Genomic DNA, 20,395 nt, shown 5'->3' with positions numbered 1-20,395 from the left:
GGTAATTTGCTTTTAAATAACAGAAAAGGTTACCCGTCAGGTTAAATTGGAAATTTATCTTTTCCCCCTCTTAGATTGAAATTGTTTGTCTGTTATTTAAATCGAGATTTAAATTCTCTCTTAAGAAGAAACAAGTGAGCAAAACATACACGTAGAAAACCCTGCAATCGCAGTCAGGGTGGGGTAGGTCCACTCGCAATCAGGGAGGGGAGGTAGCCCTGCGCCAGGGAGGCCGAGGGCTTCTTTGAGTCCTTCTTGTCCCTCCTGCTGCTCCTTTCCCACTAGGAAACCTGGAAAATAAATCTTATGTAATTATTGATAATTTCCTGCGGTGTATTGACAATCTGCTGAGTGCCTGTTAGTAGAATGTTGTAGTCAGTGGTTTTGGATCTGCTTGTGTAACGTAAGGTGAGAGATGATAGGAAAGGTTCCACCCCTGCTTTTCCACCTCTCGACTGACCAAAGACAGCTTTTTTATTAAAGTTTTTTGTTTAACCTGAATACTTTAATTATCAAGAACAGACAAATGACAGGTTTTCTCATAAGTTTAAAAGAAAGATAAATGTTTATTATGCAACACCTGAAATATACACAATACCCACTCTTTCACTTATGCAGATACACACACACTCAAGAAAAGATAGTGATTAAAAGGATAACATGCATTAGGTCTGATGATTTGTAAAGAGTTCTCTGTTAAACTTGCTTTTCCACAGTATGAGGACTTGAAACTACAGCCCTGTAATCTTTTCCCTTGTTCACTGAAGAAAGACTTGGGAGGTTCAGAAAGACCGATACGCTGTTGCCGACTGCCTTTGTTATATTCCATCCAAAGGTCAATGGTGAAGTCCTGGTATGATTTCTCAGATAGGATGTTCAAGGCCAACTCCTATCTCTGTCTACATATAGTTCAAAGCTTGTAATCTTAGGCAGAGTTCTTCCTCTTCGAAGGCATAGATGGACCTCCTTTGTCTGCCCAGAATATACCTTCATTAAAGCTCCTTATCAGAAACCTAGGGCTGAGTTTTAATCTCCTGCCGCCGGGAACAGCGGTGGGCGAATAAAATGGCAGCCCGCACGTCACCATGCCGCTGCAATCTAACACGCGACAGCTCGTCTACATACGCAGGGTGGGCCTGCAATCACATGGCGAGGGTGGGCTCTGCGACGCTGGTAATGCCGTCAGCTGCCTCTGCCACTTTTAAAGGGCTGCCAGACCTCCACGGACATCAGGTAACGCCCCCAATGCAAAGAAAATAAATGGCCACCCCGTTTCCCCATCTCCCCAAAACACTTGCATTTGATATCTGACCTTCCTCCCCACACTGCTCCCCCCCACCTCCAAACTGCACAAAGCGCAGAGGTTGCCCCTCCCCCCCCCCCACTAGAAATGCAGAGTTGATCCCGTTTCCCCACCCCCCCACCCAACTTCACTACAAATCCTAATTTCCCCCCTTCCCTACCTCGGGAAGGGAAAGTGATGGCGCGAGTGCTGGCTGTCGCACGGAAGATTGCCTATGGGAATTTATGCCTATCCTTTATTTAAATATTTCAAGTTGGGTACAGTTGGCGAGCGGCGGGGGTTGCCGCCCAGGAGCCTTGCTGCTGCCGGGAAGATCGTACCGGCAATCCCGGTGTCGGGCTCCTTTGCGGGACACTACCTCAGCAATCTTGTCTCCCCCCCAGCATGGAGCCTGACTTCGGGAGCTCAACATAATTCAGCCCCTAGTTTCTGTCTGTGGCCATATTTTCTCTTTCCATTGTCCTCATAAATTGTTTCTGATGCTGAAGTCATTGTTAGATGATGGATTCTGGTGTCATTTATCCTCATCTTGATAAAGTAGGGCTTTTCACACCCATTCTTTGGAATTTGAGTTTAGAATTGAAAAGTCTGCGACAGTATTGTTAACCCAATCAGTTGGAGAGAAGCAGCCATTACCACAGAAAGGGTTGTTTGCATTTTAAGAGATGTGTCGAGAAAGGTCATTCGTATTTGAATGACTTTTCCAAGACTTGTCCAGACATGAATATTAGCTCAGGGTTCTTGGAGTTCTATGTGTATTGGCAGGAAAAGAAAGGTCACCTGACCTCTTCCTCCATTTTGTTTACAAGACAAATGTCCGTTTCAGCTTTACTTCATAAGTTAATTTTATAGTTCATAAGTTCGAATTGCGTGGATGTAACACCTTCCTGCAAAAAAGGAGAAAAAATGAAATTCCTTGATCTTCGCATGCATTCCTCAGTCACTGTCGCTGGGCCTTCCGCAGTTTGCTGGTGACACATGGTCTATTTAAATTCTGGACAAAGTGTCCACAATGACATTGTGTTTTCCAGCAATGTGTGTGATTTAAGTTAAACAGCTGTAGGAGTAAAGTCCATCTGAACAGCTTGGCATTGTTGACTTTGAGTTTCTGTAGGAAAGTTAGTGGATTGTGACCAGTGTTTATTAATATTTCCCTGCGTCCAATATTGATGTAAACCTCAAAATGTTGAAGGGCTAACAGACGTCCCAAAGCCTCCTTTTCTATGGTGGAATATTTCCGTTGATGTTTGTTTAATTTTTTGGGAAAATAGCCAATTGGTTTCTCGATACGTGCGTCACTTTCCTGGAGTAAGACGGCTCCTACTCCCACATCGCTTGCGGTCAATAGCCACCTTGAACAATTTGTTAAAGTTTCAAACACAGGTTCATTTGTTAGGATAGCCATCAATTTATCAAAAGCCATTTGGAACAGTTCTAACCACACTGTCTTCGCATTTTTCTTCAATAATGGTGCAGCTAGGGTGCTGAGAGACAGGATTAATCTACACTTGGAGAGGCAGGGATTAATCAGGGATAGTCAGCATGGCTTTGTCAGGGGGAGATCATGTCTAACTAACTTGATTGAATTTTTCGAGGTAGTGACTAGATGTTGTAGATGAGGGTAAAGCAGTTGATGTAGTCTACATGGACTTCAGTAAGGCTTTTGATAAGGTCCCGCATGGGAGATTGGTTAAGAAGGTAAGAGCCCATGGGATCCAGGGCAATTTGGCAAATTGGATCCAAAATTGGCTTAGTGGCAAGAGTCAGAGGGTGACGGTTGAGAGTTGTTTTTGCAAGTGGAAGCCTGTGACCAGTGGTGTACCACAGGGATCGGTGCTGGGACCCTTGCTGTTTGCAGTGTACATTAATGATTTCGACATGAATATAGGAGGTATGATCAATAAGTTCGCAAATGACATGAAAATTGGTGGTGTCGTAAATAGTGAGGAGGAAAGCCTTAGATTACAGGACGATATAAATGGGATGGTAAGATGGGCGGAGCAGTGGCAAATGGAATTTAATCCTGAGAAGTGTGAGGTGATGCATTTTGGGAGGACTAACAAGGCAAGGGAATATACAATGGATGGTAGGACCCTAGGAAGTACAGAGGGTCAGAGGGACCTTGGTGTACTTGTCCATAGATCACTGAAGGCAGCAGCACGGGTAGATAAGGTGGTTAGGAAGGCATATGGGATACTTGCCTTTATTAGCCAAGGCATAGAATATAAGAGCAGGGAGGTTATGATGGAGCTGTATAAAATTTCAGTTAGGCGACAGCTGGAGTACTGTGTACAGTTCTAGTCACCACACTATCGGAAGGATGTGATTGCACTGGAGAAGGTGCAGAGGAGATTCACCAGAATGTTGCCTGGGCTGGAGCATTTCAGCTATGAAGAGAGACTGAACAGGCTAGGGTTGTTTTCCTTCGAGCACAAAAGGCTGAGGGGGGAACATGATTGAGGTATACAAAATTATGAGGGGCATTGGTAGGTTAGATAGGAAGAAACTTTTTCCCTTAGCGGAGGGGTCAATAATCAGGGGCATAGATTTAAGGTAAGGGGCAGGAGGTTTAGAGGGGATTTGAGGAACAAAATTTTCACTCGAGGGTGGTTGGAATCTGGAAAGCACTGCCTGAAGAGGTAGAGGCAGGAACCCTCGCAACATTTAAGAAGTATTTAGATGAGCACTTGAAACGCCATAGCATACAAGGCTACGAGCCAAGTGCTGGAAAATGGGACGAGAATAGTTAGGTGCTTGATGGCCGGCCCCGTTACGATGGGCCAAAGGGCCTGTTTCTGTGCTGTGTAATTCTCTGCAGTTTGGGACAAATTTTCTGTAGAATCCACACATCCCTAGGAATTACATTATCTCCCTCTTGGTCTTCTGATTAGGGAAATCATTCAGGGCTTGTACTTTTGCTGCCCTTGGCAACAACTGACCTTGACGTACATCACGCCCTGAGTAGGTCACTTTGGCCTTAGCGAACTTGCTTTTGGCTAAATTTGCCACGAGGTTAGCACTTTGAGGACCTTTGAATAATGCCCTTATATGATTTAGGTGGTCTTCCCAGGGTCACTATAGACCAGCAGGTCATCAATTATATGGCACAATTGCTTAAGCCACTTGATTCATCAGTCTTTGAAATGTTGCTGGGGTGTTCTTTAAACCAGTTGGCATAAATTTGCATTGGAATAGGTCATCTGGTGTTAGAAAAGCCAAGATTTCTTTAGCTTGGGTGGTCGTGAGACTTGCCAGATTAATAAATCAGTTTTGCTGATGTAAGCGGAGTTGCCGACCCAGTCAATACAGTCTTCAATGTGAGGAATCGGGTATGAATCGAGTTGAGTCAATGCATAAATTTTTCGATAGTCACTGCAGAATCTGTTAGATCTTTCCAGCTTAGGAACCAGTACAATCGGAAAACTTCAGCTACTTTGACTAGCTTCAATTAGGTTATTGTTTAGCATCTATTGAATCTCCTCTCTGACTTGAGCCAGTTTATCACGGCTTAGTTGATATGGATTCTGTTTAATAGGTGGGGTCTCCCCTACATCCACATTATGAGTGGTCAAAAATATGTGACCCGGTTTGTCCTTGTACACTTCCCCAAACTCTTAGCAGTGTTGCTATGCCTTTCTTCTGCGCGACATTTAAATAATCAAGTACTGTGCCTAGCCTCTCCAAGACTTCTGTGTTAGCTAGTTTCACAGTAAGGGGTTCAATCTGGGAATTTTCCAAGTTCTCTATTGCCCTCCTCACTTTTGTTTCCATCCTCAACTGTTCTCCCTACCTGGCAGACATTCACTGGTTTGTCTGATTCCTGATTATAATCTTTAACATATTTATGTGGCACAGCCATTGTTTCTTTCTCCTGTTGGGCATGTTGATCAGGTAGTTGATCTCATTGATCTTTATCCCCACACAGTATGGGCCATTAACTCTAGCTTTAAGGAGTTCGCCTGGTAACTACAGCAGCAACAGCATCAGGACCTGTTCCCCTGGTTTGAATGTCTGAATCTCAGCGGCCTGTCTTCCTGCCTTTTCATGATCTGTTGGGAGGCTTTAAGGTGTTCCTTAGCTACATCACATGCTTTAAAAAGTCGCTCGCGGATCATAATTCAACAACGAGGTTTTCTCGCTTTGAAGGGACTGAAGCCCATTGGTTCATTGGGTGAATCCTGACTGGCGAGCAACATAAAAGCCAACCCCTTGTCCCAATCATGGGGCTACTCACAGCAGTAAGTTCTGACCATGATTTTCAAGGTCTGGTGAAATCGTTCCAGAGCCCCTTGTGACTGTGGGTGCATGCCAAGGATTTTAGTTGTTTGATGCTGCGGTTATATATAATCTTTTGGAATACCAGGGACACAAAATTTGATCCTTGATCCAATTGGATCTCTTTAGGCAGTCCATAACGGGTGAAAAACTGGGTCAGACCCTACCCCACGGCTTTTGCTATGATTTTTCTTAAGGATAAGGCCTCTGGAAATGACGTGGACAAGTCCATGATAGTTCAGATATATTGAAAACCCATCCTAGTTCTCGGTAAGGATCCAACACAATCTACCAGAACTCTGCTAAAGAGTTCATCAAAAGCAGGTATAGGTTTTTTTTTATTTCCAAAATATACTTTATTCATAAAATTCTGTAAAAAATACATTACCAGTTTCAACCAGCACCAAGTCAAAAAATACTAACAGTGCAAAGGAGGTCCGTTTGCTTCATTACAGTCATGAGTTGCCTCACAACCCTTCCATTTTCACATTTGTCATACCAATTACATTTTTACATTTTACAGCAAATGAAAATTTCCCAATACATGGATCCAGCCCCTCGGTTCAGCTTGGTGGGGGGACCTTACACTGTGGTCTTTCCCCATTGAGCCTTTGCTGCGGCTGCCCCAAGCTTTAGTGCGTCCCTCAGCATGTAGTGCTGGACCTTGGAATGTGACAGTCTGCAACATTCGGTCGTGGACAACTCTTTGCGCTGGAAGACCAGCAAGTTTCGGGCAGACCAAAGGGTGTCTTTCACCGAATTGATAGTCCTCCAGCAGCAGTTGATGTTTGTCTCGGTGTGCGTCCCTGGGAACAGCCCGTAGAGCACAGACTCCAGTGTTACAGAGCTGCTTGGGATGAACCTCGACAAAAACCACTGCATCTCTTTCCACACCTGCTTTGCAAAGACACATTCCAGGAGGAGGTGGGCAACCGTCTCTTCCCCACCACAGCTACCGTGGGGGCATTGCGCGGAGGGGGCGAGACTTCAGGCGTGCAGGAAGGATCTGACGGGGCGGGCTCTTCTCACCACCAGCCAAGCTACATCTTGGTGCTTGTTTGAAAGTTCTGGTGATGAGGCATTCCGCCAAATGACTTTGGCGGTCTGCTCGGGGAACCATCCGACAGGATCCCCCGTCTCTTTTACCCGTAGGGCCTTGAGGACATTCCGTGCAGACCACTGCCTGATGGATCGGTGGTCAAAGGTGTTTTCCCGCAGAAACTGCTCCATGAAGGATAGGTGGTACGGCACGGTCCAACTGCATGGAGCGTTCCGCGGCAATGTGACCAGGCCCATCCTTCGCAACACCGGGGACAGACAGCAGGTAGAGGTATTAATGGGGTAGGCTTGATTGCAGGTTGCAGTTTCCCAAAAATCTGACAAGTCTGGCAGGTCCTACAAAATTTAACCACATCTTGGTGGAGGTGAGGCCAATAAAAGTGCTGACTTGTCCGGGCCTAGGTCCTTCAGATACCCACATGCCGAGCCATTGGGATTCCGTGGGCAATCCTCAGAATTTCCCTACGATAGTTGGCAGGAACTAAAACTTCATGACCGCTATCCACTCCTCCTCTGCAGGTTGCTGAGGAGGTCTCCACTTTCTCATCACTACCCCGTTTTTTAAGTCATAGCATTCGGGAACCCATTCTGCCGCTGCCTCTGAACTGTATTGCCGTTCCTTCACTGTTGCTGGGTCAACATCCTGGAACTCTCTTCCTAACAGCACTGTTGGTGTACCTAATCCACATGGACTGCAGTGGTTCAAGAAGGCAGCTCACCACCACCTTCTCCAGGGTAATTAGGGATGGGCAATAAATGCTGGCCTAGCCAGCAACACCCACATCCCATGAATGAATAAAAACAGTGTGACTAGGTCACACTGATATAGGGATACGGACATGTACCTGCCTTCAGTGCCTTTTACCAGAACCTTCGCATTCACTGAGCTCTCTGGTGGGAAGGTCATGCCTTTACCCACCATTCGTGATTGGGTGGCCCCTGTATCCCTGAGCGAGACAATTGACTTGCTTGCCTCATTAGAGGGTACAGGGACACCTTTCCCTTGAAGACAAAATCCTGATACCTTCGGGGATTTTGTCTATTTCTACCATACCCATGGCAGTATTCCTAGATGGGTCACTCACTGTGGTTAGTACCATGGTCTTGTCTGCTGTGCCACTTGTTAGGGCACCCTTTCCTGTGAACCCCAACACAAAGTACTGACTTGCCCTTAAATTTCCAGCAGTCAGCTTTCACTTGCCCTGCTCTACTACAGTGGGAAAACGCAGGTCTTCAGGCATCATTCCTCCCCACTTCACCTTCCTTCCTGACTTGTGGAGAGCCCCCTGTGTTCTCTCTTCTATTCTCCCTTTCACTACCACCCTATCGCTCTCCCACTTTCTGTCTTTCCCGGACCTCTGATAACTATTAGGGAAGGGTTTTCCCTGATTAAAGAGCCATTGTGTGAGTTCATAATTGTCCACCATTGCAGCAGTGTCCCTCACCTTTTGGACCTTTGTTCCTCAATATGGGACATGATATTAATTGGGATATTATTTTTAAATTCCTCTAATAGAACCCCTTCTTGTAAATTCTCATATAAGGGTTCTAGTTTCAAAGATCATCCAGTGATCAAAAGCCATGTATTTAACTCGCTCAAATTCATTAAAGGTTTGGGCCGGCCTATTTGGAGTATTCCTGAATTTTTGTCTGCATGCTTCACGGACTAACTCATAGTGTTTAATCTGAAGAGCTTTCCTGTGGTAGCATGGGGTAAGCCTCACGGGCTCTTCCCACTAATTGTAAATGGAGGGTCTAAGATTCTTTTGGCCACTTTAACCTGTGAGCAATTTTCTCAAAAGACAGGAAAAATGATTTGACCTCATTCTCATTAAATTTTGGCACTAATCGTGAGAGTATCAGGTGATCAACGCTTTGCTCCAAATTGGGGTCAGTAGTTGAAATGCTGGAAGTACCCTCACTTTGTAATTTCAGTCGTTCCTTATCTAACTCAAAGTGCTTTGCTTCTCTCTCCCTTTGTATTTCTCTCTTTTGTCGTTCTTTTTCCCTTTGAAACTCTAATTCCAGTTTTTGCATGGCAAGTTCTTTTTCCATTTGAATTCTAGGTAATACAATTTTGTCAGTCTCAGGTTCTATGCCTGTTTCTTCTGTATCTGAGTCAATGTTAAAATGATTAGCTAGAGTTTTAAGTAGTTCGGGCTTTCTTGCTTTCGGCCTTAAAATTACTCCCACCTGGTTAGCTGCAGCTTTTAGTTCCTCAAAATTTAATGGATTTAATAAACCCCAAGATAACACTTCCTGTTCTACAAACACTTTGGCATCGACCACAGCCATGTCTTAAGTTTATCACTGTCAAAAGACAAGAAAACCTGCTTTTACGTTTCTACAATTTGAGCGATCAATTTACCTCCCATGTCCAATCACTTGTTTAATCTAATGTTTCAGATCCCAGACAACGAGCCCTCAATCTGTTATGAACAGGTTAAAGATGATAGGGATGATTCCTGCCCCCACCCCCCGCACACTCGACTGACCAAAGGTGGTATTTTTTTAAAGGTTTTTTTTTTAACCCCTGAGTACTTTAATTATCATGAACAGACAGATGACAGGTTTTCTCATAAGTTTAAAAGAAAGATAAATGTTTATTATACAAAACCCAAAATCTATGAAACACACACTCTCTCACTCATACAGGTACACACACACTGAAGAAAAGATAGAGATTAAGAAGATGACGTGCATTAGGTCTGATGATTTGTAAAGAATTCTCTGTTAAACTTGCTTTTCCCTGGGGTGAAGACTTGAAATGGTGCAGGGCTGTAATCTTTTCCATTGTTCACTGAAGAAAGACTTGGGAGGTTCAGAAAGACAGATATGCTGTTGTGGACTGCCCTTGTTATATTCCAGCCAAAGGTCAATGGTGAAGTTTGGGTACGATTTCTCAGGTAAGGAGTTCAAGGCCAACTCCCGTCTCTGCCTGCATGTAGTTCAAAGCTGGGAATCTTAGGCAGGGTCCTTCCTCTTCGATGGCGTAGATGGATCTCCTTTTCCCAGAATATACCTTTATTAAATCTCCTTATCAGAAACCTAGTTTCTGTCATGTGACCATAGTTTCTCTTTCCACTGTCCTCATAAATTGTTTCTGATGTTGAGGCCATTGTTCGAGAATGAATTCCGGGTGTCATTCATCCTCATCTCACGTTGATAAAGCAGTGCCTTTCACACTCTTTTTTTGAATTTGAGATTGGAGTCAAAAAGTCTGAAACAATATTGTTAGCCCAATCAGTTGGAGGGAAGCAGCCATTACCACAGTGGGTTGTTTGCATTTTAATAATTTCTCAGGGATGTGTCCAGAAAGGTCATTTGTATTTTAATGACTTCTTCAAGACTTGTCCAGACATGAATATTAGCTCAGGGTTCTTATAGTTCTGTGCATTGGCAGGAAAAGAAAGGTCACCTGACCTCTTCATTTTGTTTACAAGTGTCCATTTCAGGTTTACTACGAGTTCATTTTCTAGCTCATAAGTTCAGATTGTATGGAGGTGACACTATGAAAGAATATTATAACTGTACAGCATGCTCGTCGACAACAACTTGCATTTATATAGTGCCTTTAACGTAATTAAACATCCCAAGGGGCTTCACAGGAGAAAGCCACGTGAGGAGATATTAAGGAAGATGGCCAAAAGCTTTGTCAAAGAGGTAGGTTTTAAGGAGGAAAGAGAAATGGAGAGGTTTAGGGAGGGAATTCCTGAGCTTAGGTCCCATGTAGCTGAAGGCACAGCCACCATTGGTGGAGCGATTAAGAGGCCATAATTAGAGGAGTGCAGATATCTCGGAGGGGTGTGGTCCGAGAGGAGATTACAGAGATAGGGAGGGGTAAGGCCATGTAGGGATTTGAGAACAAGGATGAGAATTTTTAAATAGAAGCATTGTTTAACCTGGAGGTACGATAGCTCATGAGTACGTGGGTGATGGGCGAACGCGACTTGGTGCAAGTTAAGACACGGGCAGCAGAGTTTTGGATGACCTTAAATTTATGGAGGTAGAACGTGCAAGTAGATTTTGATGTGTTGGAAGAATGGACCTGTCTTTTGCAAATGATGTTTAACTTAGAGAAGTGTAGTGTTATAAACATGAGAAGATCAAATGCTGAATATACTTACATCCTTCATGGAACAGAATTTAAGCTAGTGGTGAAATAAGGAGATCTGAGTGTCTCATTGCACCACTGTCCAAAGGATCATCGCTGCTGTGAAGCTAAAACTAAAGCAAACAAGGTTCACTGTAAAACAAAGCATACCATTTTGTCCTTGACCTTGGTTAGGCTTCAGTTAGAATTCTACGGCCACTCTTAGTCTGCTCACATGGTATAAATCAGGATCTGTGTAATTTCCTGGACTAATTTCAATCACATAAAGGGGTTTGGGAGGTATTTTACAGACTTTTTTCTTAGTTGCTCTAGGTATTTAATCTGTTTATTTTGCCTCTAACGGGACATTCCAGGGCTCTGGGCCTTCCCTGAGACATTCCAGAGTTCTGGGCCTCTCTGGAACATTCCAGGGATCTGGGCAAGTGGAGTGTATCTGTATCTTGATGCTCGAGGTATAATTATATGAGACAGGTTAGATGGACCTTTGGATCTTTTCTTGTCTGTCATTTTCATATGTCTGTATCTTGTCAGCACATGCAGTGAGTGTAAGTTGTGAGAGGGATATGCTCCTGCGCATGGCAAGCATGTCTACATGTATAAAGTTGGTCAGTCACTGGGGATTGTGCTACCCTGTCGCTGTGAACACCTAGAGCTTGCTTGGTTGCTTTTAAGGATCAGAAATGTTTTTTTTCTCAACTGACTTAACATTTATTTTTCTGTCTTTGGCCTCTCCCAAATGGAGAATGTGTGGCTGCATGTTGAGGGGGGATTGGATGAGGGTGGAATAATGAAATGCAGAAGTTACCAGAATGGGATCAACTTGATAGAGCAGTTATTCTTTCCTGTCTTGTTTCGTATTGTACGTAGAATGGAATGTGCCCGTCGTTGCCTGAATCTGCTTTGTCACACTTTGAATATGGATACCATGTGGTGGAAGCAAAACAGATAATAAAGACCGCTTAAAAGCAACTTTCAAGCAATGCAAAACAACTTGCTTGAGATAAGAAAGCAAGGCGAAAATCATCCATGAAGGCATCTCCAATTATGAGACTCGTCATAAAAACAAGAAATCCTGGAACCACTCAGCAGGTCTGGCAGCATCTGTGGAAAGAGAAGCAGAGTTAACGTTTCGGGTCAGTGACCCTTCTTCGGAACTGACAAATATTAAAAATGTCACAGGTTATAAGCAAGTGAGGTGGGGGTGGGGCAAAAGATAACAAAGGAGAAGGTATAGATTGGACAAGACCACATAGCTGACCAAAAGGTCATGGAGCAAAGGCAAACAATATGTTAATGGTGTGTTGAAAGACAAAGCATTAATACCGAAAAGGTGTTAACGGACTGAATATTGAACAGCAGCAAGTGCAAACATGAAAAAAAACAGTGGGTAAGCAAACTGAACAAACTAAGATGAAATGAAATAAATGCAAAAAAAAGGTTGTAAAAAAGAAGAAAAGAAAAAACAACTAAAAATAAAAGTAAAATGGGGGGCTGTCATGCTCTGAAATGATTGAACTCAATGTTCAGTCCGGTAGGCTGTAGTGTGCCTAATTGGTAGATGAGATGCTGTTCCTCGAGCTTGCGTTGATGTTCACTGGAACACTGCAGCAATCCCAGGACAGAGATGTGAGCATGAGAGCAGGGGGGAGTGTTGAAATGGCAAGCAACCGGAAGCTCAGGGTCCTGCTTGCGGACTGAGCGGAGGTGTTCCGCAAAGCGGTCACCCAGTCTGCGTTTGGTTTCCCCAATGTAGAGGAGACCACACTGTGAGCAGCGAATACAGTATACTACATTAAAAGAAGTACAAGTAAATCGCTGCTTCACCTGAAAGGAGTGTTTGGGGCCTGGGATAGTGAGGGGAGAGGAGGTAAATGGGCAGGTATTACACCTCCTGCGATTGCAGGGGAAGGTGCCATGGGACGGGGACGAGATGGTGGGGGTAATGAAGGAGTGGGCCACGGTGTCGCGGAGGGAACGATCCCTTCGGAATGCTGACAGGGGAAGGGAGGGGAAGATGCGTTTGGTAGTAGCATCACGCTGGAGGTGGCGGAAATGGCGGAGGATGATCCTTTGGATATGGAGGCTGATGGGGTGGAAAGTGAGGACAAGGGGAACCCTGTCACGGTTCTGGGAGGGAGGGGAAGGGTTGAGGGCAGAGGTACGGGAAATGGGCCGGACACGGTTGAGGGCCCTGTCAACAACAGTGGGGGGGGGATTCCTCGGTTGAGGATAAAGGAGGTCATACCAGAAGCACCGCCATGGAAGGTAGCATCATCAGAGCAGATGCGTCGATCCCAGGCCCCAAACACTCCTTTCAGGTGAAGCAGCGATTTACTTGTACTTCTTTTAATGTAGTGTACTGTATTCGCTGCTCACAATGTGGTCTCCTCTACATTGGGGAGACCAAGCGCAGACTGGGTGACCGCTTTGCGGAACACCTCCGCTCAGTCCGCAAGCAGGACCCTGAGCTTCCGGTTGCTTGCCATTTCAACACTCCCCCCTGCTCTCATGCTCACATCTCTGTCCTGGGATTGTTGCAGTGTTCCAGTGAACATCAACGCAAGCTCGAGGAACAGCATCTCATCTACCAATTAGGCACACTACAGCCTACCGGACTGAACATTGAGTTCAATCATTTCAGAGCATGACAGCCCCCCATTTTACTTTCATTTTTAGTTGTTTTTTCTTTTTTTCTTTTTTACAACCTTTTTATTGCATTTATTTCATTTCATCTTAGTTTGTTCAGTTTGCTTACCCACTGTTTTTTTCATGTTTGCACGTGCTGCTGTTCAATATTCAGTCCGTTAACACCTTTTCTGTACTAATGCTTTGTCTTTCAACACACCATTAACATATTGTTTGCCTTTGCTCCATGACCTTTTGGTCAGCTATGTGGCCTTGTCCAATCTATACCTTCTCCTTTGTTATCTCTTGCCCCACCCCCACCTCACTTGCTTATAACCTGTGACATTTTTAATATTTGTCAGTTCCGAAGAAGGGTCACTGACCCGAAACGTTAACTCTGCTTCTCTTTCCACAGATGCTGCCAGACCTGCTGAGTATTTCCAGCATTTCTTGTTTTTATTTCAGATTTCCAGCATCCGCAGTATTTTGCTTTTATTATATGAGACTCGTCACATTGCTGATTCTAATTGTAAATGCCAGCTAAGAAAGTCTCCCTGAAAAATCAAAATCCTCAACCTAGTCTATCCAGGATCCACTGTTCAGTCTGTGGAAGCTCATTCCTAACAGAAATTGCTCTCACCTTTGAGTCAGAAGGTTGTGGGTGCTGGTCTCATTCCAGAGACTTGAGCACAAAAGTCTAGGCTGATACTCCCAGAGCGCTGAGGGAGTGCTGCACTGTTGGAGGAGCCATCTTTCTGCAGAGACATTAAACCCATTTGCCCTCTCAGGTGGGTGTAAAAGATCCCACAGCACTTTTTTTTGAAGAAGAGCAGAGGAGTTCTCCCCATTGTCCTGGCCTATATTTATCCCTCAACCAACAAAGCATAAACAGATTATCTGGTCATAATCACATTGCTGTTTGTGGGAGTTTGCTGTGTGCAAATTGGCTGCTGTGAATTGCCCTACGTTACACCAGTGAATATATTTCAAAAAGTGGCTGTTACGCACTTTGGGACATCCTGAGGTTGTGAACGGTGTGATACAAAAGCAATTCTTACTTCATTGCAGAAAATGGGATGATATTTTGAAGGACAGACAAACAAACAAACGTGGGATATATACTTGCTATAAGAAACTAGTGGTTGACATTAATAGTAACTAGCGGTTGGCATTACTTTGACGCTATTTTCTTAGGTGGCCATCATCTTTCATATTTGCAGCTCTGCGTGTTGAGGAAAGTGAATTACTGTGTTGGCTGTTGCTCGCTCAGGTGGTTCAAGTGATTTTTCTTTGGGGGGGTTGTCCTTGAGTGCCAATTAGAGCAACCCTCCTTTGTCTCACTGCATGTAGCAGCACCTCAACGGCTTGGTGAGAAATGGGACAAATGTAATCACCTTTCCATAATTTATTTTTGTTCATATTAAATGAGAATTTAAGTCGTGTATTTATTGCTTTGAGTTTCTATATTTTATCATTCTCTGAAAATTAATTACACATACCATGAGTGCAGTCTGCCAGCAAAAAAAAAAAAATTTGCTACATTGCTACAGCCCTTTGAACCACTGCAGCAGTGCTTTAAATCTTTTACTTAGTGGATGTGAGCTCCCGCAGACAGCCAGATATGTGTGTTTGAGTATAACATGAATATTTAATAAGCGAAAGCCGAAAAATTCTGGCAAGAACATTTGTGTTAGTGAGATGTGCTGCAGCACACCACTCCCACTGTTAATGTACCAAAACCAGGCTTTTTACTATAGTTCTGTAGTTTTGTTTTAAATTATAAAATAACTGCAGCACTTCTGCTAAGTAAAATATTGGCCCAGAAAGTTGCTTCAATGCCTGCAACTCTTCTAGCAAACTTCAGTTATTCTGTGTACATTGCCTCCCTGGTGTGTGTATGTGCATGTCTATATGAGAGAGAATTAGAGGACTAAAGGTGCAGTTGATGATATTGTACTCTGGGTAATTGGCACTGGCTGCTGCTTTCAATTAGCAGATTGCAGCTTTAGGGAAGGAATATAAATATATGCATTTTTAATTCCTACTCTACAGAAAAGTTAATCGCTGCAGTAACTCTTTGTGCAGGTGAATCCTTATTTTCAGCAGTTTCCCCTTCGATTCACACAAGATTTGAATTGTACATAAAGTGCGTCTGTTGCAGACCCATCATTGCAGAACTGTTGCCAAAGGGTTTGAGTGGTTGAAGATATTGTAATGTTAGCTGTGTATAACATCCAGGCAGATCCTGACTTGTAATAAAGAATGTGTAACATTCTTGGCTGTGATTTGCTGTTCTTCCCTAAAAGTCCATCAGGCTTATTCCTGGAATTCACACAAGATAATATAACATTTCTAACAGATTCTGCATAAACGTTCAAAAAAAACAACCAATGTCTCAATTATTAGTCAGCAGAGAAGTACAGAACTGGAGGCGTGCTGACTTGTGTGGGTCCAATAATTACACATGTTAAATAATAATGAAGAACATCAGATGTGGGCAGGAGTACCTATTTTGTCATGGCATATCAAATTACCAAAGTAGAATAGAGATGATTACTATATGAAGGGAGGATAGTGAGGCCAGACCAAGACAAGATGAGTGTGTTCTCTTCTAGAAAGCAGTCATGACTAAGTAGAATACTGGGTACTCAAAGTACCTAGCTGTCCTCTCCTACTTGGAATCTGCAGCAGCCCCTGAGCTTTTTCAATACCTTTAGGTAATATGTTGAATTTTAAGAAATACTGTGATCAAAGTGGAAGATGAGTTTTTTAAATTTAGATTTTTTTCCCGTTGAATGATTTGCCAATAATATTCAGATGTGTTCTGAACTGTCATTTCAGTTCTGAAATGTGTCTGACATCTAACTTGCGAGTGGGTTATAAATTGTGCGTTGCCTGCCTGCAAGGGGCCCATGTTGCTCTTCCTATTGTTTGGTGCTTTAACTGTTAACCTGCTGAAACCATGGTTTTACCTCGTGGCCTGTTCTTGCTCCTATGATATCACATTATGGAAATAACAAGCATTTGTGGACAACTCATCGAAAATAACCGAGGATGTAATTTTGAAAATGTAAAGATTGATTTCAAATATTCATTGCAAAGTCAGTAACATACAGATGTCACTCACCTTCCTCATTTTAAAGTTCCATTCACAAGCCATTGTGCCATTTTCATTATTGCCTTTGGTCCCTATGGTTTGTTTTCACCTATTATGGCACTAACAAACATTTTTTCTTAAAATCCTCATGTCCTTGATAACCATAGAATTTGAGCTGAGGTTCATTGTGACACAGCATATGAGTTTGGTAGCACTAGTGAGTGGTTGGACTATTCTCACTGACCATGCAGTAACTTTCTATGCCAGTCAGACTGTTAAGAGTTTGCCCACAGAGTAGGAGGGAAATTATTGGTCAGTCATCCTTGTGAAAGATATGGGAGTGGATGACATCTCACAGCTCTTGTCCAAGGGTATTGAGAGGAGAAATGAAAGGTCCCTTCACGCTGCTGAGTTTGGATAGAAATGGATGATTGCTTCACATGTTTCACATTCCTCTATCTAATATTTTAACAGATATAGCTGGTCTATATTAAATGGGTTAATACCTCCAGTAAAGCAGTAGGGGAAGGAATGTCATACAGATTTGATTTGCATTCATGCACTTTTATCGTTAACAGGAATTGCTAGGTTTTGGTTTCATAAAAATCAAAAAGTTAGAATAAAAGGATAGATATTTGGAGTCCTCGCTTGTGATTTTCTGATCCACACTCTCAGCAGACCAGGTATTTCACCATGGGCAAAGGATTTGTAAAATTGTCCCTTAATAGGGTCATGGTGTAAATGCATAGTCAGCAGGGAGATTCTCAGATTAGTCACTCATGAATTGACTGCTCAGCCTTGCTTATGAAGCTGTCTTGAATCATTGCTGCCCTTTCTATGTTAGCTGTATGATTTCATTCCATTAAAACAAAAGTGAACTTTAATGATTATCTTCTGACACACATAGCAGTGCTTTCTGACACATCCAGAGGCAAAAAGATTGGAATTTAGATGGAGTGCACAACTTTATTATCAGGATTTGACCAAGGTATTTCACACTGTCAGAACTCTGTTTATGGAGGTTATCGGTGATGATGTCTGAGTGCAAACATTCTTGGCTCAAGTATGAGATGGAAGGGGCCAATAATGCTGTCCCAGCTCAGAGCCACCGAATCCCAACTTGAGCACCAGTTGTGCGGCAGGATTAGCTAATTGCTGTGTTTTTCTGGTCCTCTAGCACAGAGTGCATGATGCGCATGGGGAGGAGATGGTGTGGGAGTTGCAAGGGCCAGTAGCCAGGTGAGAGCATTGGCATTCTTCTCTGGCATAGGAGCTGGGGGGAAGGATACCAGTGGTTGTGTGAAGGTTTTGGCCTGGTGAGGTCAGGGTACAGAAGTGGAGCAGGGGCCCCGATGTATTCTGGGAGCCTCTAAGGAAATTTAAATCCAAACAGGCAAAAAAAAGTGTTCTTTCCTGAACCTCCTTTTCAGTCCTGTTGACACTCAGTAACTGAGAAGTGGCTCAGGCACTCTAGTTGCATTATGTGTAGCCCAACTAATTTAAACACAGTTTACAGCACTATTGAGCTTTGTGCAAAGGCTTTCACTGCCCCAAGCACTGGGCAGGCACATAGGACTGGAGCAAAGAATTGGGTTTCACATAATGCTATGTCAGGCAAGCCCCCCACCTGCCAAGAATGAGGAAAATTAATTTCACCATATGAACATTGATTTTGGACTGTTGGTGAAGAAAGAACTTGTTTTGAAAAACAATTGGAGACTTTGGCTGGAGAGAGACATTAGCATATCAACAGAGTGTTTCAAAGGACAAAGGGGCTATTCCCTGCTCCAATTTAATCCACAATGGACTTTTGATTACCAGACGCTGAAGGTGGAAAGGCTAGCATTCCAGGTTAACTGCTAAGATGGCCGAATACACAGAGTGGTCAGACTGGTTTGGGTCACATGACTAACTGACTGTTGGAGTTTTTTGAATTTGAACTCAGGAAGCTGTTTTCTCCTGGACTGAGAACACTTCTCTCCTGTCTGCTCTCATCTCGCTCTCACCAGCTTCAGAAACCATTGAAGACACATGAATCCCAAGAGAGAAAAGTCTCCTGCAGTGAACAAGGTTTAAGAAGAAAACTGGGCCCCAACGAAAAGTAAGACCACTTACAAAAGGACTACAGTGAGCTCGAAGCACAGTAAACTCGTCTGATATTGCCTCAAACCTCTCAATTTTCTTTTGCTTTTCTTTCCCTATTTGCATGTGTGTATCACGTGTGCATGCTAGCATGGGCACGGTGTATATCCATAGGTGTTAACTGTGTTAAAGCTTAAATTTAAGGTTTAATTAATTTCACTTTTCTTCTTTAAACCTAAGAAAGCCTGTTTGTGCTCATTTCTTTGCCTTATAATTGGAAAGCTGTGAACAAGGATTCACCAAAGGGGGAGCTCAAAACACAGTGTGTTTGAAATGAAATCCTGTTACAATAAGACCAAGTAAAGACAGTAAAAGACCCCTAGACACCTTTCTCACTTGGTCGTAACAGCTGTAATTAAGTGTGCAAGTTTGCATTAGGATAAGGAAAGCTGATTGCACTATAATATAACATTTGGGCACTTATGGGCCCTAAGCACAGAAGCTGACATTCATGGTTAGCTATGTTAGGATGTCTGATGCAATGTCAAAATTTGAAACAGGTTTCAAAGAACAAAAGAGGTAGTGCCATTAAAAACAAACCTGCATTGTGTGTAGCGTCTTGCCCAGTCTGTCAGGAACATCACAAAAAACTACATACAGTGAATTGTGATTGTTGTTATGTACGTAAAAGAGGTAGGAATTTTATACCCAGCAACATTCCACAAAGCTATGAGATGGATAACCAGCTTTCAGTGGAGGGATGATAGCTAGATCCCCAGAAGAACTCCCTGTTCTTCCTGGAATAATATCTTGGGATCTTTAACGTCTACTTGAGCAATCAGAACAGCTTTGGTTTAGTGTAGCATCCGAAGGTTGTCACCTCTAACTATGCAACACTCGCTCAACGCTACATTTGAGTGTTAGTGTAGATGAATGTTCAAACCGTAGAATAGTGCTTGGATGAATACAGTAGCCAAGTAGTTATAGCACTGGTCTAGAAACCCAGACATTAGGAATTCAAATCTCACATGGCAAATTGTGAATTCAATAAATCAGGTAGCGCAAGACACCATGAATAAGAAAGCTGCAAGGTTATTGTAAAAACCCAACAGGTTCATTAATGTCCCAGGGAAGATAGCCTGTCACCTCCAGCCAATCGCAGCTACATATCACTCTAATCACACATTATGTGATTGAATCACTAACTGAGCAAACAGGGATGGGCAATAAAATTCTATTTTGTCCACATCTCAGGAATAAATAAAAAGCCTGCAAGGAAGCTTAACAATTTTCACTGAACTTGATTGGGTTTACTTGATGAAGGCAGCACCAGGTGCAGACCTCACATCACAAAGTAAAAAAAAAGCATTGGGGTCTGATTGCCGACGTCAGAATCTCAAATGAAGCTCTCGGTTGCTTGGCGCGAAGGCCTCACCCACTGCTTGTAAATTGCCTGTTAAAATACATGGGCCGTGGGCACAGGGTGGATCTGGTGAATGCCACGCTACTGATATTTTAATCTTCCCACACCCTATACTTGTTGGACGCAGGGGTTTAAAATTGGGGCTTTGGTGTTTTCCAAACTGTTATCCTTGAGTTGACCACAGTCAACGATGAGGAGCTCTGTTCATCTGTGTACCTTTCACTTTCAGCTGTGGCCATATCTACCACTCACAATGTCTCCAAAGTAAAGATTGTGGGATTCGAACTGAAGGACAGACAAGGTGGACCTGCTACAAATGCAACTCTAGTAATAAAGGGGGAAGACACAGAGATTTGGGATCAGAAGTTCACAAGGGCAGAAGTACCTCTCTGGCACAGGTAAGGTGCTATAGAGAAA

At 43.3% G+C, this 20,395-nt stretch overlaps 1 protein-coding gene across 2 annotated transcripts in view; it reads left to right on the top strand.

Annotated features, from left to right (window-relative positions):
• Positions 1–20,395, top strand: part of vps8 (VPS8 subunit of CORVET complex) — a 715,536-nt gene that overhangs the window by 491,203 nt on the left and 203,938 nt on the right. The window contains exon 43 of one of the 2 annotated variants that reach the window (XM_068035875.1): positions 20,208–20,376. The exons of the other annotated variant lie outside the window; for it this stretch is intronic. Within the exon in view, the coding sequence (XP_067891976.1) occupies positions 20,208–20,376 (169 nt within the window). The remainder of the gene's footprint in view (positions 1–20,207; positions 20,377–20,395) is intronic. 2 annotated transcript variants of the gene reach the window in all.

This window comes from Heterodontus francisci, chromosome 7, assembly GCF_036365525.1.
Source record: "Heterodontus francisci isolate sHetFra1 chromosome 7, sHetFra1.hap1, whole genome shotgun sequence".
Taxonomy (NCBI): domain Eukaryota; kingdom Metazoa; phylum Chordata; class Chondrichthyes; order Heterodontiformes; family Heterodontidae; genus Heterodontus; species Heterodontus francisci.
Note: the sequence above shows the minus strand (reverse complement) of the source record. Positions and strands in the feature narration are given on the sequence as shown.